Below are 27,945 nucleotides of genomic sequence, written 5' to 3' on the forward strand. Positions count from 1 at the left end.
ACTGTTATACAGGTTGGTAAATGAAAATGAAGTTAAGCAGTGGAAAGAACAAGCAGAAAAAATGAGAAAAGGTAAGTGGTGAGGCCCTGACAAAAGAAGAGGCCACATTATTGGTTATTGAGCAACTATCTCTGTTATCCATATATTTTAGAAATGTACATTGATGCATCTTATTGAAGTTAGTGCATCAAATAATCTTTCTATTTCCATGTCTTAAGGGCATTTTGCACTGGTTTTTCTTGAATCAAGCTTTTTCAGTTGTCATACTGATTCTCAAATATTTTATGCAAATATTTTATGTAAATTTTTTGGAAAAACTTGTAGCTTTTGCTGTTCAGTATTCATTAATTCAAATTTTCTTAACTACCAATCATCTCAACCCACCCCCCACTTTATAACTGCTCTTTAAAGCACACTGGGTTTTAAGAAATGTAATAAGGAACACCAGGGATTACCCAGAATTTTAAAAGAAACACAGGCCACTTGATTTCAGCAGCCCACTTCTTCACGTGACCTTAATTTGACACCAGTCATAAAAAGAGAAATCATGCAGAGACTCACTAACAATTGTAGATATATGTGTTATGAAACATTAATAGGCCAGCTATTGGCGAGCATTTGGATGTATCTTTGATATTACTATCAGCATCGAATGACAGGAAGGTAATTTGTGCCCAACACTGTGCCAACCACTCATAGAATACATATAACTTTCTCCCCTCTATCAAAATATTAGCAAATTAAAAGTGACACTTTTGAGAAAATAATCATACCCGAGCAACTCATACCCTTTCATAATGCTGGTTAACTGACTTCCTGTTCCTTGTCCAAGTTATTCAGTCACAGCCAGTGAAATATAAAAGTATTCACCCCGATATTTATTGTGTTTGAAAGAAGGTCCAAAAGATGCTGAAGTATTTCCTTTCCTCTTGTCACATTTGTCCTTTTTCATTGAGCAGAAAAGCAGGGCCACCACTGATACCAGAAAATGCCTAATGTGAAGTACTATAATATTACAAGTTCTTCATATGAATTCAGATTGCTCTCAAAAAAACTAAGGCTGCACATACATTTTTATAAGTAAATTCCAGAAGCTGCTATAGGAAGAATTGAAACACTGACTAAAAGCTAGGATAAAGAGGGATTATAGCAAAGAGAAAATGATCGATGAGTAGTATTTTAGGGATATACCCTTAGAGGATAGAGACTTATGTGTGCAAGTTGAGAAGAGAACTTAGGACATAAGCTTTAGAGTCATTCAGTCATTCATTCAGCCGATAATTTCTGAGCGCCTGCACTGTCAGGCGCCATCCTGGGCTTTGAGTCCAAGACCCAGCTCTGACTCTCACTGACTATGTGGGTTGGCTAAGTCGTGTTCACTTCTCTTCCAGTCTCCTCCTCTGTAAAATGAAGACTAAACCTGTCACAGGTTGTTGTAAAGATTAAATGACAAAAGAAATATAAGGCTTTTAGCATAACTTCTGACACATGCTAATTGTGCAATAAACGATAGGGACTGTGTGGGATTGAGGTACCTGAGGTGGTACAAGACAAAATGGCCAAGGTCAGTAGGAAGAACAGGATGCTTTAAAGTGAGATCAAGGGTAAAGTGCAAGAAAAGGAGATGTAATAGTTAAAATTAATTCTTTTCAGAAGCAAAGTTGTATTAAAGAGGGCAAATGTCGATGAATTAGTCAGAGGGTGGAGGCCGTGAGGAGACAGGAAGTTCTATGGGCCTGAAAGGTGGAGAATATCTGGGGAGAATTCTCTTTAGTGCAACACAGCCAATAAGGGCTGAATAAAAGCTGAGCAAATGGGATGATAAATGGCTGCCATTTATGGAGAGCTTCCCAAAACTAGCATTACATCAGAATCATCTACAGAACCTTTGATAACCACAGGTCCCTCAGCTCTGCCTTGCCCTGCCCTACAGAAGAGACTTCCTGGAATGGGATCTGGGGGTCCTGAATGTTAAAGTCTCTTAGGTGGTTCTGAGGCAAGGCCAGATTTGTCAAGAGCTGAGGACTGGTGCTAAGAAGTCAGGTCTTATAGCTGTCAAAGAGGAATGAAATGGAGCTAAAAGAAGGAAAATGGGATACAGCGAAGTGATTTTTAGTTGTGTCTCTGACTGTACAGAATGATATTAGTGGTCAAAGTGGGTTAATGGTTATCCTAACACCACGGCTGGAAAAATCCAGGATTTTAGTGTCTTGAACCCTTCTCTGCCAACTCTAATTTTGGAGGACTCCAAAGAGAGAAAGTAGGAGACAGAGAAAGCAAAATTTTAAGTGTGTTATTAAATTCAGACATACAGACCGACTCTGTATAGCTCTGCCCCAGTGGGTTATATCTCCAGTGGGTTAGTTGATATAAAAAGAATAGGAATTGGGGCCAAGTATTTGAAATACAGATCTGCAGCCTAAACTTCATTATTCCTCTTTTCCAAAGCTCATCACACTCGTCAGTGCTAGAGTCAACAGGCATATTGGCAATGTAAATAGGCATTATGCTAGATTGGATGCCTTGTTGCATTATAGCAGGATTGAGGAAGATGAGAGCTAATATTTTTCTCCCCATATTATTATTGTGAGTCTCATGCTCAGCCTGTACTCATGCCCTGGAGATATTTAATGCTAAGATAGCATTTGCTTTCACAAGTTTTAAGAATTTTTTGCCAGAAGCATAAAATTCTTCAAGTACAAGTAACCTTCTGAGGGAGAAATGGGAAAAATAACTGCATTGGGACAAACGCTGGATCTGGCAGCAGCGTTTCCTCACAGCACAAGATCCTCCCTTTCAGCCTCTCTGCTAGCTGGGCACGAGCCAGCAAACCTAGCTAATAAACACTGGACTTCTCTCCTTCTCATTTCTAATTTGGTGGGGGGGGAGGCACATTTCATGTTCATTTTCCCAAATGTAGCTAAAGGGCTATTTCTATGACAGGATTCTGAATTCAGTTCCAAATAGGCACCATTCTCCTCTACAAGTAGTTGCTCACACTTATGTTCCATCTTTAGAAACTGTGACTCTAAGATCTCTTCTTCCATCTTTTACAAAATGTTGTAGTTAATAAAGTTGTTCATCTGAAGCCCCCTCCAAGTACGAACACTGGGGAGCCTGACGGTCACTCCCTTTGGTGGAGAAGGAGACTATTTGCCAATAAAGAGGCTCACAAGACTCAGTTTTCTTTTCAGAGGAAATGCTTCAGCTTTGAAGAGTCCCCAGTTTTCATGTCTGGTTGTTTTCATGGCACAGAGCACAATGAGCTACAACAGAAATTGGAAAAGAAAGAGAGAGAATGTGACGCCAAGACCCAAGAGAAGGAGGAGATGATGCAGACCCTGAATAAAATGAAAGAGAAACTTGAAAAGGAGACCACAGAGCATAAGCAAGTCAAGCAGCAGGTGGCAGATCTCACTGCCCAGCTCCACGAGCTCAGCAGGGTGAGGACCTAGCACAGCAACTGCCTTGTCTTTGTTCCCACATATCCCGGAGCCCCTCATTCTTAAGTAGACAGCTCCTGACCGGGGGATTAAAGCCTGAAGCGTCCCATGATTTATGCCAGTGGTCGCAGGGCTTGCTCCCTCGGATCATGTAGGTTAGGCAGAAGATGCAGTTAGGGGTGTACATTTTTTAATGCAGATCCTCTAATAAGATCAAGGGAAATCACATTAACGTCTTAAAATGAAAACTAATTCCATGGAAACCAAACCGTACGATGGTACAAGAAGTGAGAGACATGTGAATGCTTTGCAAATAATCCAAATTCAAAAGACTGACCCAGCAGAGTCCCTGAAGGCCTAGATGGTCTGTTTGACTTGCTACCCCTTTAAACGCACATTCTCAGAGAAGTGTGAATTTTTCTGTAATGTACATTTTAGGCAAAGTTTCAGACTCTCAAAATTGTCCAGTGAATTTATTCCTTCCATTGATCTTCTCTTTTCTTATGTTTATCTTTTCAGAGGGCTGTCTGTGCTTCAGTCCCAGGTGGACCCTCGCCTGGAGCCCCAGGGGGGCCCTCTCCTTCCTCAGTGCCAGGGTCTCTCCTTCCTCCCCCACCACCCCCACTTTTACCAGGAGGAATGCTTCCTCCTCCGCCCCCTCCCCTCCCTCCAGGTGGTCCGCCTCCTCCCCCAGGGCCTCCACCTTTAGGGGGAAGTATGCCACCTCCTGGTGCTCCACTGGGCCTGGCACTCAAGAAGAAAAACATTCCTCAGCCCACCAACGCCCTGAAATCCTTCAACTGGTCTAAGCTGCCCGAGGTAAGTCATTTGTTCCAATTTCCCCTCCAACGGATGGCTGTCACAGGAAGGGAGAGCAACCCTGGCTGTTAAGTGATTTCATTTTCTAGTATGGAGTCAGGGTTCTCACCAGCTCAGATATTTAAATGATAAAGCTTCTGAAAAAATGACACATCATTTGAAGCCAGCTTACTTTGAGTATCTGGTAGAATGAAAAATTGGAGATAGCAGCATTTTTTTAAAAAAATTATGACATCCTTTCTTTTTGTGTATAACTGTAAATTCTAGCAATATTAACTTGGTGTTTGCAGAACAAACTGGAAGGAACAGTATGGACCGAAATCGATGATACAAAAGTCTTCAAAGTTCTAGATCTCGAAGACCTGGAACGAACTTTCTCTGCCTACCAAAGACAGCAGGTAACAACATGTGCCCTCCAGATGCTATAAAAAGAAAAACATGTCCTTATGCATGATCCCTGGGCCATCTGCCATAACCATCTTAGTTCTAGACTGTTTGGTCTACCCTGGCATGCTCCTGCAAAGCATCATGGTGTATTTGTCCACACATGTGTTCAGATGCCTGTGTGTGTATGTAAACATGTCAAAGATATATAATAAGCTCCTTGTTAGGAAGCTTCATACCCTCGTGTATGTTCAAGACTTTGTCTCCATTGGTGGAAGTTCTGTATATTATTATCACTTGTGCTTGGTCAAAATGGGTCACCAGGAGAAAATGTCAGTAGGAGAGTTACCTAACTTGTATCCTCACCTCATAATATTTACTTCTGAAGTCATTTTAGTTTATCTGACTTTTATATATATGTGTGTATGTGTGTGTGTATATATAGATATATGTGTGTATGTGTGTGTGTATATATATGTATATATGTGTGTGTGTGTGTATACATGTATATATGTATATACATATACATATATACATACACACACACATATATAATATACATATTTAAATATGTATATATAATTTGTCAGCTAGCCAGAACCTAGAGAGCAGTTTTTACTGTGTGTCATGAACATGATCGACTCAAAAGTGGGGCTGGTAAAGCTGAGCAAGTGCACAGACGGCAGCGATACGAATAGGACCAGAGAAGCTTCTGAAAGTGAGCAAAGCTTTCGTAATAGCCAAAACATGCCATTTGGTGCTTGCTGACGTGGCCAAGCAGTCAGTGTCACATCGTGAGCCCTGGTCACATCTGTATGGTACCTCTCGCTCCTCAAGGGGCATCTTAGTAGAGCCACTTAAGGGTGGACCAGAAGAGGTCACAGCAGTGTGGCCAGGTTCAGAGTTTCAGAAGAACAAGGAAAAGGTGGAGTGGGGTCCCAAACAGTCAATCAGAGACCTGGAAAGGGAAAAATTGAGTCCCAGACTGTGAGAAGGAAGATCATTAAGGATGACTGTGGGAAAGGAATAAAGAGAGCAGAGCATGTTTTAGAAGCACATGGATGTGGGGCATCTGCACAGGGACTTTGCTTGGGCTCTTTTGACAGGCCTTTAACTCCGGCATGAATCATGCCCAGGGTGGGGCATCCTCAGACAAGCAGCAGACTTCCTATTCTGCTTGGCCTGGTTCCTAAGAAAGAGTCTCAGAACAGAATTGCCAAGCACTGAAGAAGACGATGGACTGAGGCTGGGGGAGAAATGAAAGATGAAGGGTTTTATTTTCAAAATGGCCTTTGAAACATCTGAAATTGAAAAGAAAAAGTAGTATTCGTTTAGCCAGAAGATTTTCACTTAGAGGGAAAGCTTCTCTGCAGGGCATTTTATTCCATTTTAGAAAAGCACAAAAGTGCAAATGGTCGCCTGCCATGGCAGAATGACCCTAAAACAGGAGCCCTCAGCTGAAGCCACCACCTGTAAGTGTGAAGGTAAACTTCCGCAATGTTGTACATACCATTAAAGGAACATGAAGAACAAGACGGAAAGACATTGCCCATAGGAAGCTAGACACTTTATTGTTTAAAGAACAAAGAAAGGGTGTGTTTAGAGCCCTCACACAACAGGTGCTCAGACCAGATTCATTCCTGATTTGCTGCAATGGGCTCCTCTCTCTCTCTGCTGTCCCTGGATGGTATCCTCTGGGTTTTTACATGAAGTCTTAGGACATTTTAGCAAATTTCCTGGTAAATTCAAATAATCTTCTGACCTTGCTACATGTCTCATTGATCTCCTACCTCAGTTTCAGCCACTAATACTAGTCCATTTGGGTTGCCGAAGATGAAGTAAATTAAAGAAAGAGAAAACAGCAGTTATTCCAAATGATGCTCTTCATGTCTGAGCATGTGGGTAGCATTTATTATTGAAGGCAGGTGGTTGAAAGACCCAAGTTTACAAGACTCATAATTAACTGGCTTTCAGCAGAAGGTGCAAAAAAGGATGCTGCCAAAATGCTCTGGGACAAATATGTGGACAGTTTTCAAAAGCTCTGGGAGACAGGGTTGCAGAAAGCCTGGCAATTGGGTAATTGTCTCCTAGCAACCAACCACTATTTAAGTAATCAGTAGTCATTCCAGTCAGGATAGACCAGAATATTTCAGTTGTACTTAACACTAAGTCAACTGGTAAGTGGGATCATTTGTGACATTTTCAATAGCACTTCCTGGAGAAAAATTTCAACACACCTGCTCAGCTTGATTCAAGTATGTTTCTTCCCCTCTTGGTGCAAGAATTTGAGATGACAACTTTTAAACTATAAATATATTTCCCAATTGAAGGAAATTTGAGCCATTTAATTGAATTTACTGAATGCTGAGAGACAGAAAACTGAAAGATACAGACATTCTAGTAGGAATATGTAGGATAGAACAAAGGAAATGGAGTGCCTGTCATTGAATGTCTCCTAGTTTCATAACTGATGACAAGGTCAAAAACGCGCATTTTCATTTAATTTTGGCAATGTACTGTATAATTATCATCACACTTAAACTGCTCACTTTTCCACTCCCAAATGAATACTAGGAACCTATTTTTCTATAGTATCTCCCCTTCTTCCCTCCAGAGTTATAAAACCATGGTCAAACTCTTTGGACTTTAGCCAGTTGTTTGACCAGGTAAATTTCTGAGAGGCAAAGGCACACATGCATGCCATTATCTGTGTGCTTGCAACAGGAACACTGCACAGAGTAAATTTTTAAATCTCAAATATCAGATTAGTAAAGCTTAGGTGAAGTCACGGATTAATGACACGTAGAAGAGATTTTATGTAAATATATGTACACACACAAGGTAAGCTCAGTTGATTTGAGAAATGTTGTATGATTAAAAACAAGTATTTATACTGTCAGCTTTGTATATGAAGTACTTCAAATGATGCAAATGTATTAAACTGTTGCACAGGCCTACAGTGCAACTTATAGTATAAAAGTAGAGATGAGGAAAATGTGTAAATTACCATAAGGTAGACTAAAAGATGATAATCAAAATTGGTAATCAGTTTCGGTACTGATTACAATATACACAGTTCCCAGTCTCATCAACCCTAAAATTTAGTTCTCAAGGAGCTCTTATATTTTTTTTTTTTTCATTTAATCCTCATACCAGTTCTATGAAGTATTTTTCCTATTTCACAGATAATAAAAACATGTCTTACTGTGTATTCAGTGCCCGAACAGGTGGCATATTCAGGTGTACAAGGGATATCATTCTCAGGCTCACTTTGTTCTTATGCCATGGTTTTATTCATTTTGAAGGTCAGGCTTTGTAAAGGATTTTCTTTAACTCCAGCTTTAAGAACAAGACCATTCTTATTCAGGTTTTTTTTTTTTCAATGTGGAAATCAAAGGTATACAGAGCCGATTATGTACGCTTATGTGCCACATGAAATGGAATTTAATAACGTGCAATCATTCCCTTGTTCACATTCCAAAAGTTCACTTGAAAGTCAATTTCTTGAATCTCAAAACCTCTTTTTAGCATTAAAACTATATTATACATGATTTCCAGACCAGCCACAAAAGACTAACTTTATTACTGAATGTAGTTCATTGCATAGTAATACTGTTTCAGGTACAATTAAACAATATTTTCTTGGTTTTATGGGAAATCTTTATCTTGAGATTTATAAATTCATTCTCCCTATCCAGGCAGTTGGTCAGAGAGAAATGAACTTGACATTTACCTAAAGAGTGTCATATCTATATAGTAATAAATTAACAGCTCACGATCTCCATTCCTCCTCCCCACTCTTTGCCTGAGGACACTCTTTCTTTACAGGTCCTATGATCAGCACACAGAATGTCATTTCAAAGCCTCTCTGCTCTGATTTAGGAAACAGGATAACTGCTATCACAGACTCCACAATCTGATCTCTCCTGCTAATATGTAATACACAGCCATTCTTGGGGTCCCTTTTGGAACATTTAGTGGTATCTTCTAATTTTTATAAACAATCAGGGAATTTCTCTTTTTAATTCCTTTATATTTTTCTTTATTCTGTGTATCTAGTTTCCACATTGAAAACTTACATGATTTAGAGTATTTATTTCAGTAATCTTGGTCCTCAGCTTGGTGCTTTGGCACATGAAAGCCAAAGCGGAAATTGCAAATGATGGTTTTTCTTAGGACTAAGGTATAAGATAGAGGTTCTATAATTGGACTCCATGGTGAGAGTTAATCGAACACAGGGTTTTATATAAATATTAGTGTAAGCATTTTTCTGGAGAGGGATCCCCAGCTTTTATCAGATTTACAAAAGGATCTCAACCTCAAAAAGATTAAATGCCATTTATGTAAAGGTTATATTATCTATGAAGTGTTGAGTCATTATTTTATTGTGGAACACTATCTATAGGAATCTACCAGCACCAGTTCCTGAAAGTGCAAGTCCTAATTTCCTATTTACATTCCAAGCCCAAAGCCCTAAATGAAAAATCATCTGGAAAAATCAGACATCCTGTTAGGTGGAGCCAAATATAGAATGTTTCGCCGAAGTTGATTAGTAAAGAATTTAGGTTTCAAAAAGAACATTAACTTACTTGAAATAGTCCTGGAAGCATTATTATATTTATCATGCCCTGTCTAATAAACTTTGTGATTTTACTTTAAAATGTTATGATTACCAGACTCTTAAAGAAGAGGAATGGAAAACTAACAACCAAATTCTCCTATTACATCCTTCATCCTCACCTCTGGAAAGATAAAATGCATCACTTAGCTATTAACTGTTACACTTATTGCTGCCACTAGTTACAAATGGAAATTCTTCATCTCAGGGGTAAGCATGACAATAGGAGCAAAAAAGACTTGATCATCAGCTTGAAAGATGATTGTGTTGTATGGTAGCTTCCATGTATTGAGCTCATAACCATATGTCCGGTACTGGACAAAATGCTTTGCATGCATTATCACATTTAATCATCACAATAATAATCCAGTTGTCCAACCCATTTTATAGATAGACTGAGTGCCGAGCCACACACTTGGTTATTGATAGTTGTCGGCTTGTATAGCCCACTACAGTAGAGGTCAGAAATCTCCATTTCCTGATGATGCGAACTTATGGAAAATGAGATGCCAGAGAACTTCATAGAAATTTCTTTTTTGAAGGCCAGACAGTGAGAGCCAGATCTAAATTCAACCAGCAACTTGTCTCTTTAAGAGAGAAAAGTAAGGTAGGACCTCATGGAGTTCACTTCATCATAGTTTTTTCTGCCCTTGAAAGGAGAAACTGCTTTTACTGAGAAAGAGTCTTGTGGAGTTTCCAAGTAGAAAATTTGACAATTACAAGGACAAAAGAGAACTGTGACATCAGAGGCGAAGAAAGGTTTCTTATGGTTATCAACACCATACGGTTTTTAAACGCCATTCTAGAAAAACAGTTCTGCCTTGTGTGGGTGGAGCCAGGGGAGGATGCATTTTGTTTCCCACCAGAAGGATGATATGAAACAGCTCATCTGTGTAAAGTTGGCTTTGGCAGTGCTGCTAGGACCAAGGAGGCCTTTAGGAATTTGCTGAGCAAATGATGGTGTGCAAGCCCTTTGCCAGAAAGCTGGGGTGTGTTTTGCACACCGGAGCTGTATTCATTCCATTATGGCAAAAGTATACAAAGAAAGCTGTAGCTTTCTTATAATGTATCAATTACTTCTTCCTCTTTTCCTCTTTTACTCCAAGTCTTTTCTATAGACTATTTCAAGAAGAGAGAGGCTTTTGACTTTTATATGCTTGAAACAGCCCCGAGGAATCTGGGACAGGGCCGCCAATGGCTGCACACCACGTGAATCTCCTGTTGTCTCTTTAATTCCACCTTCTGGTTTTTCCTGATATCTACCTGTTGCACCAACGGGCATTGTTTGGACTCTGGAGGAGTACTGAGTGTGAATATTACTGACCTATGTTGTCAAACTAGTCTTTTGTCTTTTCATAATCCTTCCTTACGACCCAAGAAGACAGGGGAATATGCATATTACTAGAAATACATGACAATGAGAGTAACCTCCTCAAGTTCACAGAATTGACTGATATTTTTCTGCTTCAAGTGAAAATTGTCATGTTGAACAAATGGAGCACAGTGTCCTTCAAAGAAGACTTGTTCCTTTCCCAACTGAGTCTTTCTGTGGTGTTTTAAGTCCTCTTCCATATTTGATTTGCCAGCAGTGAAAATTAGGTACAGCACATGCTGTCTTCTCTCTCGACCCTGGATGCTCGGTACCACGCTGCTACCTGTATTTTCAGCCAGGCTCTCTCATCTCCATTAACTCTCACGGCCACTCCTACAGGCATAAATCATCTCTTACCCTGTGTCTCTAATTTCCTTGACTTTCCCTCATTTGCTGTGATTTCTGAACTGCACGTATTTGATTTGCCTTTTCCATGCCTCTACCATGGCTGTAGGATTTCTTTGTGAACAGTAACTCCAAGCAGGTAAGTGAGCTACTACCTACACCTTGCTTAGTGTAAACTCCTTGGCTCACTCTAAACTCAAAATGTCTTAGTTGTCCTGTTTTTGTTTGTTCGTTTGTTGTTGTTGTTCTTGTTTTAGGTAGTGTAATGTAATGCTTAGGTAATTCCACAATGGGTTTCAACCCTTAACTGAATATTTAGAGATATGCCTGAAATCTCAGCTCCAGACGGTTGAAGTTTGATCACGTGGTACTTCTTATGATAAACTCCATATTATTTTTGTTTCCTAAACTCTTACACAGTTCCAGAGCTCTTTGGTGTCCTTATGTTTTAAAGCTGTGATCCATTTTTTAAATTGATTCTGACTTCTACTGAAATCAAACTTGCTATTTATCAAGTTAGTCTGTTTTCACCTAATGCCCATTTTACTCATACAGTCTTATATCTATAATTGTTTTATGCCTTTCCCACCATAAATTATGACTGGCTATCATTGCTTACAGCTTTCTGTACAGCAGCAAAGTATGCTAGTAGTGTTTCATTGTTAACTTAAGTAATTGAACTAATACCTTGAACTATTTCCTCCAAGTTGTCCATCAGGCTCCTGGGTAATAAAAGGTACCGTCTGGACTTGGGAGCTTCCTGTTGCACATGAAGACATTTGGGAGTCTTTATTGTTCTGCTTTTTGAGTGCTCAGGATGCAAATGGTTCTGGGGTAAATGTGCCCTGCAAATGACTGGACCAGCAATGACAGGCCTCAGCTGAGCTTGATTCATAGTGACAGTTCTTCTGTCTGCTGTCCATAGGGATTTGGGGGACAAAAGGAGGGCACCACTCACTAATAATTTATGCACGCTTAGCATCTTCAACTTAGAAGCACTTTGTTCTTCTAAATAATGCGTTTTCAAATGTGGGTGGTCAGCTTTTCTTATTATTTCCCTTTGTCAACTAGATTTTAGTCTTTGTTTCAATTCCACCTCTTCCCGACACTCCCCCCAACAACCATCACAGCAGTGTGTGTGTGTGTGTGTGTGTGTGTGTGTGTGTGTGTAAACAGAAAAGAAAAGGAAAAGTATGTGTCCAAAGTTGGAATGTTTCCCGCTTGACTGTGATGGATTTCTTTCATACTCTCTATAGAAAGAAGCAGATGCCATTGATGACACACTGAGTTCCAAACTTAAAGTCAAAGAGCTTTCGGTGATTGACGGTCGGAGAGCTCAGAATTGCAACATCCTTCTCTCAAGGTATTGTTGACGCTAAATAAACATTTCTGGTAGGACCAACTTCTCTAGCATATGGTTTCAAACCACATGTTTGTTTTTGTTCTTTTAACTGGACTCTACTGAGGTACAATTTTTTGGACTCTCTTAGAGCTTAATTTCTACAGACTCCTAAATTTAGAAAGCAGAATACCCCCAAATCAATGTTTGTGTGTGTTTCTCCATCTCCCCCACCCCCCACCCCCAACCCAAGTGCCTGTAAAATGGACTTTACTCTTACTTACAGGTTTTGGCTTCAGAAATATTTTTGCTGTTGAGTAGCACTGTCAGAACCAACAATGAATCCTCTCTTTTTTAATTTTGCCTTCTAAGGTCACCTTTTTATACTTCCAGCTTATATGATTTCATGCGTTTTCTGAACCTTTTTATGACTAAAAGGATATGTAAATCTCAAACCTCAGTGAAATGCTAATTAATCCATTTCAGCACTGTTCAGAAATCTTTCTCATAATTAGTGAACCTTGGAACTTGAAAGGAAGAAAGGAAATTGTGGGAACCTGGAATCTGATGGTAGCTTCAGGCAGTCTGTCAGGTCATCTCAGGCATTTTAAGTAGCTTTTTTGGATCTAGTTTCTTCGTGTCTTCAAAAGGGACTTTAACATTGGGCAAAGATGTTTGATGCTTGTGAGGTGAATGAAGATGTAAAGAATCCTGAACTTTGAGGCTTTAAGCATTAAGTCACATTGGTTACGTTCTGGAAGAATGTGGTATGTGCATTGAGGCTGGTGTAAGGTGACTTCTCTTTCAAGGAGAGTAGAGAGGGAAAGTAGTAGTTCTTATTTTTAGATAGTCTTAGAGTGAGTTTCTTTTAACACAAAGAACTGCTGCTTGGTTTTCAGCCTGGGAGCTTGATTGTTAGCCAGATATATTACTTTAGGGAGTAAGTGTTTCTTTTGGTGAAAAAAATTGAGGTTTAGTGAGATCCCTGCATTTTAATACTAGTAAAGTAACAGGAACCATCCTGTTAGCATTTCATTTCTGCCTCTGGAAGAATGGAAGCTATGTAAATGGCTGGTTCCTGTATTTATCTCCCCCGTTGCTCCCTGAACACATGCTCAGGAAGACGCCGTTGAAAGTAGTTTAAAGGTATACTTATTTTTCTTCTATAGTGTATACAATCTGTTTTGTTACCATTTCTTTTCACAAATAACATTTTTAATAGTGAAATTAAATGAAAATTTGGAGAAAGTTTTTTTTTCAATCCCAGAATTTCTCCCTATATTTTGTGCTTTTGCACTCTAGAAGAACACTTTAAACTTGACAAAAGGTGCTCTCACTCTGAATTTCTATAGAATTTAAATGCTCATAGGAGTAAAAACCATGACCCAATTCCTCATGGACAGATTATTCTCAGTACTAGGTGCCAAACAAGGAAGTACACCAGTTACATCTGTAGATAAGGGGACATCTCTTTCTGGCAAATTCCCTATCCCTTAATTGAAGGAATCAGTTCATATTCATGGTATGTGAGTCCCTTGTTACTTCAGAAGTGTCAGAGCCTAAAGTGGCTTAGAACTTGAATGTGTCTAAACTGTCTCTAGAAGACAGTTTTAAGGATTTGCCTACTATCTGTTAGATTATCTATTAAAATCCACTTTAATGAATAAGTGTTGTTACAATGTGCATAGTTTAAAAGGGTATGTGCATAGCAAAGTAATTCTGAGTCTCAGTTGACCTCTGGTCATTGGGCACTAACTGATCATGTTCTAAAACGTTCTCTCCCACAGAGGATTCGTTAGCACATGCTTTTCTGCTCAGTGATCAATAGTTCTCTCTCATTAAAGAAAGCACAGGGCTCGTTACATGTACTGCGGTAAAAGTAAAAGAAATTAAGGAGGTTTAATTTAAATTTGTTTTTTATGTAGTTTTTTAACCAGTCAGAAGTTTATCTTGCTTTCGTTTTCCCATTTTTCTTGGTAATACATTATTACCCACTAAAGGAGCTAGGGCCTTAAAGGAGGGAAGAGATCTTTGAGAGCGTGTTTGATACTTTTTTCTTAAAGAGTTCCACTTTGGAGCATTTATTTGCCTGGCAGTATGCTGGGTGCCACAGGATGTACCCAGACTTAAGATAGCACTGCTGCCTTTGGAAGCTCATGGCTGATTGGAGAAGAAAGATGGCACAGGTGAGATGACTTGTGAACAATAATTCAGGGCTTAGACTGGTCTCACTGGAAGGAGATGGGAGCTCAGCCAAGTGAGAGTGACACCTCAGAGTTGACCAGGAAAGTGGACCTCAAAGGGCGATAACAGTTCCGTGGGCAAGGGAGACAGAGGCAGTTTCAAGGAGATGTGTGGCAGGAGGAAAGTCACCGGAGTGGTATAAGCATAACTAATAAAGAGAGCCTTATAATTGCAGCTATCAGTTATCACTTGGATTGAATGAGACCAGGAAAGAGAGCCTGTGATCCATGCCTGGTACCTTTGGAAGGGCATGAGTTAGCCCAGAATCGAGCCATACTCTTCTCATCTATAAAATGGAGATAATGAAAGCGGTAGCCTTGCAGTAGGTTTGTGAGAATTACACCTGGCAGAATGCCTGCTTATGTGCCCATGAGATCAGAAATTGGTGCAGTTTGTTCAGGAGAACAAACTGCACCAATTTCTGTTTCTAAGGTTCCAAGTTTATTCTCTCAAGGGTTTATCACAGGTTTGAAGGAGTCAAGAACTGGAAGCAAAGGCAACCATGAGGTAGGAGGCTTTTTCTGTTGTCCAGGTGAGACCTGATGAAGGACAGAGTTGAGAGAGACAAAGAAACCCTCAATAGGACTGATTTTGAGTGTGGAGATCAAAATAGAAACATTTCCAAGTTGATGTCAAGATTTCTTACCTTTCCACACTTACTATCTTCTTCTTTTCTGCTTTTTTTCATTCCTAAAGGGTGGCAACCCTCTCTGTTTCTTATCTTGCTGACCAGGAACTTAATTCCCAGCAAATTCCACGACAGGGAAACTTGTGGCATGTTACGTGGGAGGCATTTGATAAGCACATAAGTCTGCCATGTTTGGTTACTTAAAAGCTCTTTCTTACCCATATACTGCAAAAGTTAGTGGACTCTTTGGTCAGAGGCACCTGCCATGGCCTCACCTGGAGCTTAGCAGGCAACTAGAAAGAAAGCCCTTCTCGTCTCAGGGGACAAGCAGGGGAGGAGGTGCAGGCCCTTTTTGTGTGCTCATAGCATGAGTGGCCAGGTTCTCTTGCAGCTTCCAGAAAGAGAGTGGCTGAAGGTGAACCAGAAGCTACAGGCTTCCAGGGACCCTGCCTTTCATGACTTGAGCAGAGTGGCAGAGGCCCTAGGCAGATTGAACAGCATCTCTACTGCATGTCTAAAGATGACATGTGGCCATTTAAAATTCACTCTGCTTCATTCCCTGAAACGCAAACCTCTCTTTTAAAAAGAAAAAAAAAGGACAAAAAGAAACTTGGAAGTGGGTTAATATTACAAAATGAACCCACCTAAAGTATACTTTTATGAAGTGTTCTGCTATTCTTTTTTTTCCAGATGCTCACTTAACATGGCAGCCAGGGTACAGTAAACCACAAAAAGCTACTTTAAAGTAGGATTTGGCTTAAATCCACTGAAGCAGAGCTAAGACCGATCTAGCCATCCATCCCTAACTTATTGTAATTACTCCAATTCTCTTGGCAAATTTTTGAAATACTTTTATAGAGCAAGGTAGAGTTAAATACTGTTTTTAAATGGCCAGTTTGTTTCCTGCCTTGTAAAGAAAGTTGAAGTGGACGTCTCAAAAGGTGCCACCCTCCAGTACACCAGACACTGCCAAGCTTTAAAAGCAATTAAAAGGTTAGAACTGGCAGGGTCATTAAGTTACAGAGATTAGCAGCTCATTCTGTGGATGACAGATGATACTAAGAACTCAGCAACCTATGGAACCATCCATCCCGCTGGGCAGCGTACCAGTCTCCTCTTTCCCCAAAGGTAGTTTCATTGTCTGCTCTAACAGGCCACGTGCAAGGCAGTATGTTGACAGGTAGATTTTCTTAAGTACTGTCCATTAAAGTCTCAAGTCTCTTTGTGAGTCACATTAAGAGAAACCAAAATTGTTATGAATTAGAGCTAGTGTTTAGTCCAGACAGCCTCTGGGAGGCTTTGAGGAGTATAAATATATACAGTTTCAAAGCAAGAAGTTCTGCACTCCATATGGGGAGCTAATGAAATGCAAATCTGATACTCGAAGTATTGTTCTCGCTCTGATTTTCAACTCCTTTTCTTTTAAATGCAAAACAGAAGGACTCAGCAGAACTACAGCATAAAGTAGTTTCTTCAACTCAGTGTGAAAAGGACACAGACCTAATTTATTTTTTTCTTATAAGTGGAGCTTTTCTCATGATGACTATAGATTTTTCCACAGTCAGTTGGTTTTCATTAGCGCAGTTTCAACCTTCCCTAATGTTCCTCTTCGTTTGCCTTCCATGGCTGTGCTGTGGTGTTTGCCTTTAATTGACTCGAGAGCCTTCAGTGTCCTAGAATCTAGGGCCCAGGGCCTGGACAGTGGAGACCTTGATGCTAGAATACAGTTTCCCCGTCATACGTTTTACTCATGCCAGCTTGGCTAAATCGTTCCATTTATGTTTGAGCTTTTCCATCTGATGTTTGGTGAACATATTCCTGAGACAGTGATTGTTGCCAAAATGACTACAACAATCTGGAGAAGTCTGCCCACGTCCAAGGTTACTGTCCACAGTACAGGAGTGATGATGGCACTGCATCTCAGACAGAGCGATAAAATGGGCCTTATTTTAGAACGTGGACGGTTGGGCCTATTGCCTAGATTCTCTATGTGGCTATGAAAACATCAAACAAAAGAGAATGATATTAATGATATTAATACAATAGGATTCCCAAATTTGTTCCTTTCCTGTCCTACTTATTAGCACACAAAACAATATGCAATGTAAATGGCAGGATGGATGGTTTTAACAAGGTCATGTCAAAATCCAGAGAAAAGGACAAGCCAGAGGTGTCCAGAGTAGGCTGTGTCTTGTCCAGCTCCACTTCCGGCATTCTTTGCTCCTTCTGTGACCTTCGTGCCCGCCCCTGCCCTCATCCAGCCCTTGCGTATCTGTGAGAGCACAGGCAACCCAGTGTGCTGTACATGCCAGTGTGTCTTGAGTGTTTCAGCTTATCATTTGATTGTCCTAAACATTGTAAACATCTTTAAAATAAACACCACATCTTCTAAGTCTTTTTTAATATTCCCAGGCCTAATAGGTGTTGTATGCAGAGAGGGAACTGGTGAAATAATAGGTGTGAGAGTGCTTTGAGAAGTGTTCATAATAACCCTAGTAAGTGCTCTTTAATGATCAAATAACTGCATGTGAATATTAAGGTTACATGAATACTACTGCTTTTTTTCTGGTGTAGAAAAGTCTGCCTTGTAGAGTAATCATACAGTTTATTGAGCCCTTTCTATGACCAGGCACTATGCCAACACTTTATATGCATTATTTCACTTTACACACACACACACACACACATACACAATTCTTTTTTTTTTTAATTTATTATTATCCCTATTTCATAGATGAGGAAACTGAGGCTTAAGAGAAACTTTTTCCGAGGTCACACTGACCAGAAGTGTCAGAGCCAGGACTAGGGCCCAGCCTGTCTGATGCCAAAGCTCCTTCTCTCAAACATTACGTGTGAGAGCTGTATGTCTTGCTCTATATTTGTGTGTTTATGTCTTTATCTCCAGTCCTAAATGTGATTCTTCTTGAAGATCACAGACTAGAAGAACAGATCAAATGATGTTAATATGCCGTATAAGTGTAGCTTGTAAGGAAGTAAGATTTTTAAAGTCTGGGTCTAATGCTTACAGATAGAACAAAAGAATGACTCTATTGTTACAGTTAATAATCTAATTAAATCTTTTTTGCCCTGATTAAGACTATTTGTTGTATCTACTAAAAATACATTTTTACAGGTATGTTTTAATTTCATTCCTGACATGATCAAGACAAAAATCCTTAGTTAAATTAGTAAATCATATAAATTTATGGTAGACAGGAAACAGATTTGTGTTTTTCTTAAATCCTTCCCTATGAGATATTAATTATATAAGCAATATTTAGATAATTTGGGATTAGCACTCAAGAATCTCGGGTTTGCGTTAGATACTGCCACTTTCTACATGTTTGACCTTGAGCAAATCACTTAGCCATTCCGAGCCTCAGTTTCTTCCTCTATTAAAAAAAAAAAATGACCATCACAGTTATTTTGAAGTTCAGATAAAATAACATATGTGAGAACTCTTTAACTATGAAGCGCTTATACATTTTACCTTGTCTATTAACTAGTGCTCGATTTTTTAACATAGATTCTAACCTTCTTAAAATCCGTTTTTAATATGTTAGCAAACGTTAAACACTTCTGATATATAAAAAAATTAAGAATTTAGTTCTCCTCTGTCACCTGCAATTCATGGATATATTAGTATGGGTGTTGTCCCCATTTCTCATCTTCCAATCTCTTGCTTAAGGAAACTAAACGAAAGAACATAACAGCTTTCTTCTCTGTGTCAGCAGAGCATTACCAAGCCCTGGAAGAATGTTAAAGCAGTTTCAAAATCCTACTCTTAGGTGTCATATTGTCAGGAAATAAGCTTTCACTGAGAGATTTTGAGCAAAACAGTAACTGAAGCAGCTAGAAGAGCAGAATGAATGATTATACATCAAATTTTAATACCCAAGCCAATGTTGTTAACAACAAAATAAAATATTTTTACTCCAGGTTGAAATTATCCAATGATGAAATCAAACGGGCAATTCTAACAATGGACGAGCAGGAAGATCTGCCCAAGGACATGTTGGAACAGGTGAGCTGCCAGACATATCTTAGAGCACACGTGACAACTGATTTTCAGCAGGGAGTGAGATATTGAGAAAATCCTGTCGTTGCCGGTAGATAATTTCCTCATCTTGTGTCATAAATGGCAGTCCATTCAAAATTCTGGGGCTAGCAAATATGAGATGGATTTACATACAGTCAGCACATTCTTGTCTGTGATAATTTGGAGATAATTTGTGTCATCTATGGCAGGCAACAAGTCGAATGTGGTATCCTAGCCTCTCTCTCTTCATGCAGTATATCTTTAACATGCTCTGTGTAGCCACTCCAACTATGTTGTGTGTTGTTCAGCAACTTTGTTCAGTCATCCCCCAAATGGCAGTGTTGTTAACTAGCAGATATTCTAGGGATTATCATCTGTCTCTTGATCTGGGCCTAAATCATCCTTTGCTTTGTGAAAATAGTCTTAGAATGTTCTAAGATTGTTCTGTCTGCTTTTCTCATTATCTTTGGGACAGAATCATATTTTGAGTGATTTTGGTCAAGTGGTCCACGTTTGTGAGGGCCAGGTCCATTTATGGTTGACCATGGACACAAGTAATTATGATTCCAAGCTGAACTTGCGGTCACATCTGTAGGCATGCTCAGCTCCCAAGAGCAGAGGAAGAGAATATTTTGCATTGCTAAATCCTGGGTAGCGAGGCTGCTCCAGGTGGCATGCCTGTTTGTATGCATGTACATTTTCCATGGTTCTCACTGGTTTCCTAAAGGCCTCAAACACAAAGCAGGGAGGAGTAATGTGTGCAGTGTCACCACACCCAAATGGTCTTGCCCTCCGTGAAGCCACTGCAGCTGCAATTGTTCTAGGTGAAAATCCTCACACCTAGCCGTGGAAAATCTTTTCATGCTATACTTTGAAGGTTTGATTTAGTTATAAAATAGTTGGACTGTATTTCTAAGTTTCTTAGGATGCTCTGTATGTGAATAGTTTGAAAGTAATTCCTAAACCTAAAGTTCCTTTCTTAGAGCATTTTACAGCTTCTCCACACAGTCTTCCCACTTGCTATATACCGGTCAAAGCAGTCTCTGCCCCAAGACTGTGCAGCCCAGCTACTCTCTGTCCCTCCCTGGCCCCCAGGTGACCCTTTACTGCAGCTGTCTACATCAGAAGTTGCTCATCCAGAGTGAAGAAGTGTGCAGAAAGCTGCTTTAGTCCTTAGGCCTTCAGCCCCTATTGACAAGGTCATATGTTTAAAATTCCACAAGATCTGTTTACTGTGAAATTGCATCCAGTAAAATTTCTCCTTGAGGGAAAGGATTTCAAAATCCTGCCAAAAGAGCTTGCTGTGCAAATAGAATGTACTTCAAATAAATAAAGTAAGAAAATCAGTCTACTGAAGCAGAATCTGGCCAACAAGGATACTCTTGACCTGGTCTCTCCTGATAATTCTGTCTGTCTCATGCTCTGCTCATCTCTCATGCTCTTCTTTTCCTCTGAATTCTACCGCTCCTCTTGCCTTTTCCTTCATAGAGCACTCTTCCCAGACAAGCACTGAAGAAGCCAGCCTCTCCTTACTCCTGTCTAGGGTTTGCATTTGAGCCACATTCATTCCCGCTTTCCTGCTGCTTTTAGCTGCTGGGCTCAGAACTCGGTTGAGATCAATACATTCTTTCTTGCGATGTATATCTTTCTCCTATTCCCAGGTGTCTATTCTTTCCTCTTCGTACACCATCTGTTACTCGACTCCGCTTTGAGAAGGACTAAGCCGTTAGCATGTGCCTCTTGCTGTGCTCTTGTACGTAATGAAAGAGAGCTTAGTGATTGTGTTATCCTGAACAGGGGCCTGTGGGCTCGGCACAACCAGTTGGGAGCGATACCTGAGGCTAGAACTGAATTTCTTTGTCCGATAGGTAAAAATCCAAACTAAGGGGAAAAAAACAAGCCTTCTCTTCTCTCTTCCTCTTCCCTTCCCCTTGCCTAATGCTTTCCCTCCTTGTACTGAGAAGGAACAAGAAGATTCTTGTCCTGTCCAGTGTCACTATTTGAACACAGGAACGTAGATGACTAGAAGCTACCGGGACACCAGACCGGTGAACTCCCTGGCATCCACTTCCATCCCTCCCCGTCTTCCACAACTTTTGGAAAGAGCTGTCCCTGGCCCATCCCTTCCTTATGTTCAGAGACCCAGCCAGATCTCTCTCCTCTCCTCCAGATCTTTCACCTCTCCCTCTTAACATATAACTTAAGTCTCAGCTTTTCACACACATACCTCTTAAAACCTCACACCCCCATCTAACTGCTATCCTCTCTCTTTTTTTTTTTCTTGACATAGCTAAAGTCCTTGGAAGCTAGTCCCCACTTGCCTCCTGTTCATTCTTCTTCAACTCACTGCAGTCTGTCTTCTTCACCTCTCTAAAGTTGCTCTCACTAAGGGCACACAAATTTCTTGTTGCCAGAGTCAGGGGGCACGTTATAGTCTTCATCTTCCTTGATTTTTTGGTGATGTGTGACACTAATGGCCAATTGCTCCCTGATGAAATGTCTTCTTCCTCTGGCCTTGTGATTCTACATAGACCCTTCCTTTGAAGGTTCCTCTTCTTCTCGTCCTCATCCCTTAAATGCTGGCTTCTCTTGAGCCCTGCTTTTTTTTTCTCTTGGTGGCTCCAGGTTACCCCAGTCACATCCATGCATGTTATAACCAACACCAATGCTTTGTCTTCCAAAAAGATCCCTTTAGGATTTCAGACCCATTTATCTAAATCCCTACTAGAAATCACTACTTGATTCTCTTGCCAGTATTTCAAACACTAAACTCACCTTCTTCCCGCCCACCCTCCACCAACTTTCTCTTCCCAGGTTCCTTGTTATACTCCACATACATTGTTGCCTAAGCCAAAAGCCAGGGCCTCATCCTTTTGGTAGACCCTCATCTACCATAATTCATCCATCAACAAGCCAAGCCAGTTCTATTTAAACCCTCTAAATAGCTCTAGAATCTCTCTACTACCCAATCTAGGCCACTATCATTTCCCAACTAGATTACTGCATCCACCATCTAATCACAACCTCCTAATACTTCCGATCTCTTCTAATCATTTCTTCATTTTGCAGGCACAGTAATCTTTTTAGAAGGCAAACTCATTCCTCTATTTACGATTTTAAGTTATATCCCAGTGCCCTCAAAATAAAGACAACTTATAATAAGCCTTTGCCTTGACCTTGACCAGCGCTTCCCTCTCTCACTGCCAAGACTGCTGCTCTTCCACCTGCATCAATGCTGTGCTGCCCTTTTCAGACCCCAGCACTTAATATGTACTCTGCCTGGAATATATTTTCAACCTCACACCATTCACTTCCTTCCCTGTAGTTCCAGTTCTTTTTACTCTGGTGGCACCCAGACTGACTGCCTTTTCTGAGATCCCTTAGTTAAATCCAGCAAACATTTGAAAATCTGCTGAATGGACCACACAATGCCAGCATCAAGTTATAGAAAGGATCTTGGGGTCCAGAGGGCCAGTATAATTTTTTTAAATGTCCATGGACATTTGATCTAGAAAATAGCATACAGGCCTGTGCATATACATACACATATTTTTACCTTTACAGGAAATCAAGACACACACGTACTTTTTCGACTTTAAATATTGTTGCTACTTTTTCCATATTCCATGCTCATTTCTTCTTCCAAAATAAAATGTGACATTAAAAACTTCAAATCCCATTGCATTCTTCTCATCCAGCTCTACATGGAGCAAAAAAAAGAAGTGGAATTAGATAAGCCAGAGAAAAAAGCAAACCGAGTGGAAAATACACATAGAATAACTCATTCCAGCATGATGTAATAGAAAAAAAAGCAGAGTGCTGGGAGACAAGAGACATAGGTTCTATTTCTGATGATGACAAACACTGGCTTTGTAACCCTGGGCGAGTTGTTAATCTCTCTGGGCCTCGGTTGTAATATCTCCTAATGAGAGGGTTGAACCTCCAAGGTCCCTCTAATGATCTCTGCAAAGTGGGTCCTGGTAAGGAACGGCCACAATTCTGATTTGAGAGGCAGCATAGAACAGAAAAGTGCCAGGAATATATCTTATACCAAGGTAACTACTTTCAAGTGAAAATGAACAAATTTAATCATTTCTATTGTGCCTTAACAATCACCTACGAGTAGAGCTTATAACTTAAACAGAAGTTAAAATTTCATCTTGGAACAAATTAACAGAAAGAGTGAAAAACTATTGCAAAAATATACATTATAAGCCTCGACTTTAATATATGTGTGTACTTTTTAGCTCTTGAAATTTGTTCCTGAAAAAGGTGACATTGACCTGTTGGAGGAACATAAACATGAGCTGGATCGGATGGCCAAAGCTGATAGATTCCTTTTTGAGATGAGCCGGTAAGTTTAAAAATGCTTAAAAACTAAAGATGCCTCTTACCTTTCTAAGGAAATTAAACTTCTGAGTCATGTTAAAATATTTGGGTCAGTTAACCTGGTTTAACTTGAAGCCTTTTTGAACTCCAAAATCTTCTCAAGTCTGAGTTGTGTGGAATTTGTTTTTTTAACTGGGTAAGGATTTCTTCACAATTATCTCTATTTCTGGGCCTTTTGGCCCAAATGTTTTGAAAAGTCATAACTTTTCCTGGTTCCAGTCAGTATCATTCTTCTCACCACTTTGATTTCTTGGGATTATATCTCACTCCTCCTAGGACCTCAGGATCCCAAGGTTGTTATAAAACAGGGGAAAAAAAAAAAAGAACAGGCTACGATGGCAGCCTGGAGCCCACATAACTGAACAGCCACGGTCTGGATGTCAAATCATGACACATGCAGACATCACTAATCGATCATGGCATTTTTCCCACAGAACTTGGCAAGCTTTCTCAGCCCTTCTCCGTAAGTCCCTGAGACAGCCACTCCTCCTTAATTGAGTTTGGCATGTGAGCTGAGTCTCTTTGCCATCCCAGGCCTAGCGACTTAATTCTTCATTAGAGAAGGACCAGTGGTCTGAAATTCTCAGTCAACCCCAGGGCAGAGTCAAGTCCCAAAGGCTAACAGATGTAGCCAAGGTGAAATATGCCTCTCTTTTCTGCCTTCCCCAGACTTATTTTTGTTGTGCTTCTATCTTATCTTGCCTACTACAATAAGACAAAGGATGGTTTGCCCAGCAACCTTTATGTAGACAAACCAGATGGCCACCTGTAATAGCTGCCACTTAGTAATTGTCCAGATCCGTGTATGCATCCTCTCACTTAATCTTCCTGTCAGCCCTGCCAAAAGGAATGATGTGAGGTAGGGAATTATTATCTTCCATCTAATGGAAAAGTTAAGGTACCTGTTCAAAGTCACCTAATAACAGGAGAACCTGGGCTGCAAACCTAGTCCTGTCTGATTATATAGTACAGTTTTAGAGGAGTGGCTGATCCCTGGTTTTACTGGACTAAATTTTTCACCAGAGAGCAGGTTAGGCAATGATTCCAGAAGGCTAGGGCAAGAACACCCACCCTCACCCGCTCAGCAATGCAGAACTGCTAATCATGGTGGTTACCAGAGAGGCCAGTTTGTTATCTCTAGCAGCTTAGTTGCTATCTTGGAAGGCAGAGCTTGCCAGCCCCGAGGGAGCTAACTGTGGAAGAAGGAGGAAGGTTTGGGGATGTGAGGAGGGGATGACATGAGGAGAGAATGCTGGAGATAGTTTTCCTATACAGTTTTGCCAAAGGCAAACTTTGTGAAAAGTTAAAAAGCCCAGGGTGAAGTACAGGGAAGAGCCCTTTATTTGCAGCAGAATGAGGAGTCTTTTCATTTACATTCTTTTTTTATCCCTTCCCTGTTCACAAGAGCTGCTGGGACTCTGAGGAAGGGAAGAGGGCTTTAATCCACAGCAGCCAGCTCTCACTTTCTTTTAGCAGTTGCCTAATCTGATTGTAGCTAAGGACCCTGCTGCAATTGCCCAAATATTCTCTGTAGGTCAGAGGAAAATGGACCCTCCAGGCGAAGATGGCCTGTGCCGGGTGCTGCTGTCCGGGAGAGGAAGTTTCGCGCGCGCATGCATGTGTGCGCGCGTGCGTGCGTGTGCGTGTGCGTGTGTGTGTGTGTGTGTTTGGGGGTGGGGGAGCACTCTGAACTACCTCCACTTCTATATCCACTGAGTGACTGTTAAGTCAATGCTCATTAGTTTATGTTTGCTCTTACAGAATTAATCATTATCAGCAAAGATTACAGTCGCTGTACTTCAAAAAGAAGTTTGCAGAGCGCGTGGCAGAAGTTAAACCTAAAGTAGAAGGTAAAGTCAAGACACCCAGATTGGAAATGATGTTCGTCTTAAGTGCCCATGTACAAGTGCAATCCGAGTGCATATAGTAAACGGAATTCCTTTGGTGATTTTTTTTTTTTTTTTTTGCTATAAGTCTTTTGGAATTCTGATGGATAATTACTTAAAGTGGGCACTTGGCTCGCTGGCCTGGCCTGGGTTCTGGTTGTCACAGCACACGTCCTGGGTTCCCCCACAGGATTGGGCTTTTGACCACATGGGTGTTGAGGAGGAGTTTATTTGACTGCTACTAGCATTAAACCTGTACTTAGCTTTCTTGCAACAGGGACTTACTAGATTTTTCTAAGGAAAGATTTGAGGCTGTTACATTTATAAGTGTTTGAAATGAGGTCAAGGCAATACAGCCCCAGAATACAGTCTGGAATTGGGATCCTGCTTGAACCCTGATCCCTGATGATGCCTGCAGCTGTAACCTGTAACACATTTGACCAGTTTTTCTATCAATGGAATTGATCAGTAATCCTGTTGATCTGACTCATACCAGACAAGAAAGTATTTGCAAAGGAATGTGGGAAATGTACTTGCTGTTCTGTGTATTCCTAAGTACATTCAGTTGATGAATCAGCCAAGAAACGGGCTGAAAGGATGGGATTGTGTGGCTGCCACTAGGTCTCCTGAACAACTTTAGCTGGCTCTCCCTGTCCTCTTGCTTCTAGTTCAGGTGTTTTGAAAGTGCTCCTGGTCATTCAATCCAATCTTGCACCTTCAGTGGATGCTATCAGGTGTGTGGACTTACCACTGAAAAGTCTTGGTTGTAATAGTTGTGTTTTTGTATGTTTTGTTTGAAGCAATTCGTTCTGGCTCAGAAGAAGTGTTTAGGAGTGGTGCCCTGAAGCAGTTGTTGGAAGTGGTTTTGGCATTTGGAAATTACATGAATAAAGGCCAAAGAGGCAATGCCTATGGATTCAAGATATCCAGCCTAAACAAGATTGCTGACACAAAATCCAGTATTGACAAGTAAGTATGGGATCTTCCAACACTTGGAGAATCCAGGTGCTTAAGTCAGGGCTTAAATTTTTCTCCCTCTGGTCCTCCTTGGCCTCCATGACACTGCAGTGTCTGCTCTGCCCTTACCTTGCTCACTCCTCTCTCACACCATGATTATCCCCAGGTTCCCGTTGGGCCAGTTATCTTCCATCCATTTTCAGGCCACAGGAATATCATCTAGTCCAAGCCTTTTGTTTTGGGGGTTTTCTTGGATAAATTTTTTATTTTAGTCTTTAGAACTAAAGACAAGTTCACAAATTATAAATGTATATTTTGATGTATTTTCACAAATTGAACACATCAGTATCACTGGTCCCTGGATCAAGAAACAGAACCCTACCAGCATTATGGTAGCCTGCCCAAGACCTCTTCCAGCCACAACCCACCACAGAGAACCAACTGCGTTCCACTGCGTTCCACCTGGCAGCTGATGATAGAATCTGGAGCTTGTTGGGTTTTTAGGTTATGTTTTCCTTTATACATTGAAGCTAGCAGCTATGTCAAAAAAAATGATGTGTAAATGTGTTTTGGCTGTTGGTATTCAGCTGCTCATCCCGAGACTCATTAAAATGCTTCCTAGAAAGTGCGTATTAGGTGAACAGATTCTTGTTAGAGACACCGAGATGTGAAAATGCTCTGGTGTCATTAGCAGGTAGGGTCATTAGGCATATTAACTCTAGTTTCTCTGAGAACTGAGTTTCTATAAAGCTCTCACTGACTTCAAAGGACTATGCACAATTGTTTCTAGGATAAACTTCTCTGTACCCGAATTCTTTTTTTAAATATAAGTTATTCACCCTAATTATTCCTAACTAGTGAGGCTTTTTACTCTATATTTTCTATGGGGTTACCGAGGCACAGTTTAATTGGCCACCCGGAACCCATCCTGTAAGAAATAAGCAATGCGTTAAATTGTAGAGCTAAACTTTATTTGTGTATCACAGAGAGACAGATGAACAAACGGCAGCTGTTATGTTCTGTCACTGCCATCTTAGTTTTAATGTAAGCACTTGGTCCTTTTTTAGGGCACTTTCACATTTGATTGTCAAAAACGCCTGTGAAGTACATAGGCCAAGTGCAGTATCACCTGTTGTCAGATAAAGAAACTGAGGCAAGTGGCTCATTTAACTTGAGTAAGGTCACAACAAGCAGGGTATTTGGCCTTACCAGTGTTTTACACCTACCAAAAAATGGATCTTATTTGGAGGTTGTAGTAAATTACAGCCAGCATCTTGCATATAAGAACAGCTACCTTTTTACAGAATCAAACCAAGCTGCATAAGCATGGAACAGTCAGCATGAAGTGTGTATTCACTCTGCATTAAAGGCTTGTTTCTGGTAATGACAAGAGAATAATCGAATGAGTGCCATAGTTCTTTTTCATTCTTCAAGAACTTATATTCAGTCAAATGAGCTATTATTTGGATAGCAAACATGTGC

General features: G+C 40.4%; 1 protein-coding gene across 4 annotated transcripts in view; it reads left to right on the forward strand.

Annotated features, from left to right (window-relative positions):
- The window catches only part of DAAM1 (dishevelled associated activator of morphogenesis 1), a 151,899-nt gene that overhangs the window by 107,435 nt on the left and 16,519 nt on the right, over positions 1–27,945 (forward strand). For all 4 annotated transcript variants that reach the window (XM_039864084.1, XM_039864076.1, XM_039864093.1 and 1 more), the window contains exons 12-20: positions 13–71; positions 3,256–3,443; positions 3,963–4,262; positions 4,553–4,660; positions 12,238–12,344; positions 19,132–19,216; positions 23,479–23,585; positions 25,382–25,470; positions 26,307–26,475. In XM_039864084.1, the coding sequence (XP_039720018.1) occupies positions 13–71; positions 3,256–3,443; positions 3,963–4,262; positions 4,553–4,660; positions 12,238–12,344; positions 19,132–19,216; positions 23,479–23,585; positions 25,382–25,470; positions 26,307–26,475 (1,212 nt within the window). The remainder of the gene's footprint in view (positions 1–12; positions 72–3,255; positions 3,444–3,962; positions 4,263–4,552; positions 4,661–12,237; positions 12,345–19,131; positions 19,217–23,478; positions 23,586–25,381; positions 25,471–26,306; positions 26,476–27,945) is intronic.

The sequence above is a fragment of the Pteropus medius genome, unplaced genomic scaffold, assembly GCF_902729225.1.
Source record: "Pteropus medius unplaced genomic scaffold, Ma_sr-lr_union100, whole genome shotgun sequence".
Taxonomy (NCBI): domain Eukaryota; kingdom Metazoa; phylum Chordata; class Mammalia; order Chiroptera; family Pteropodidae; genus Pteropus; species Pteropus medius.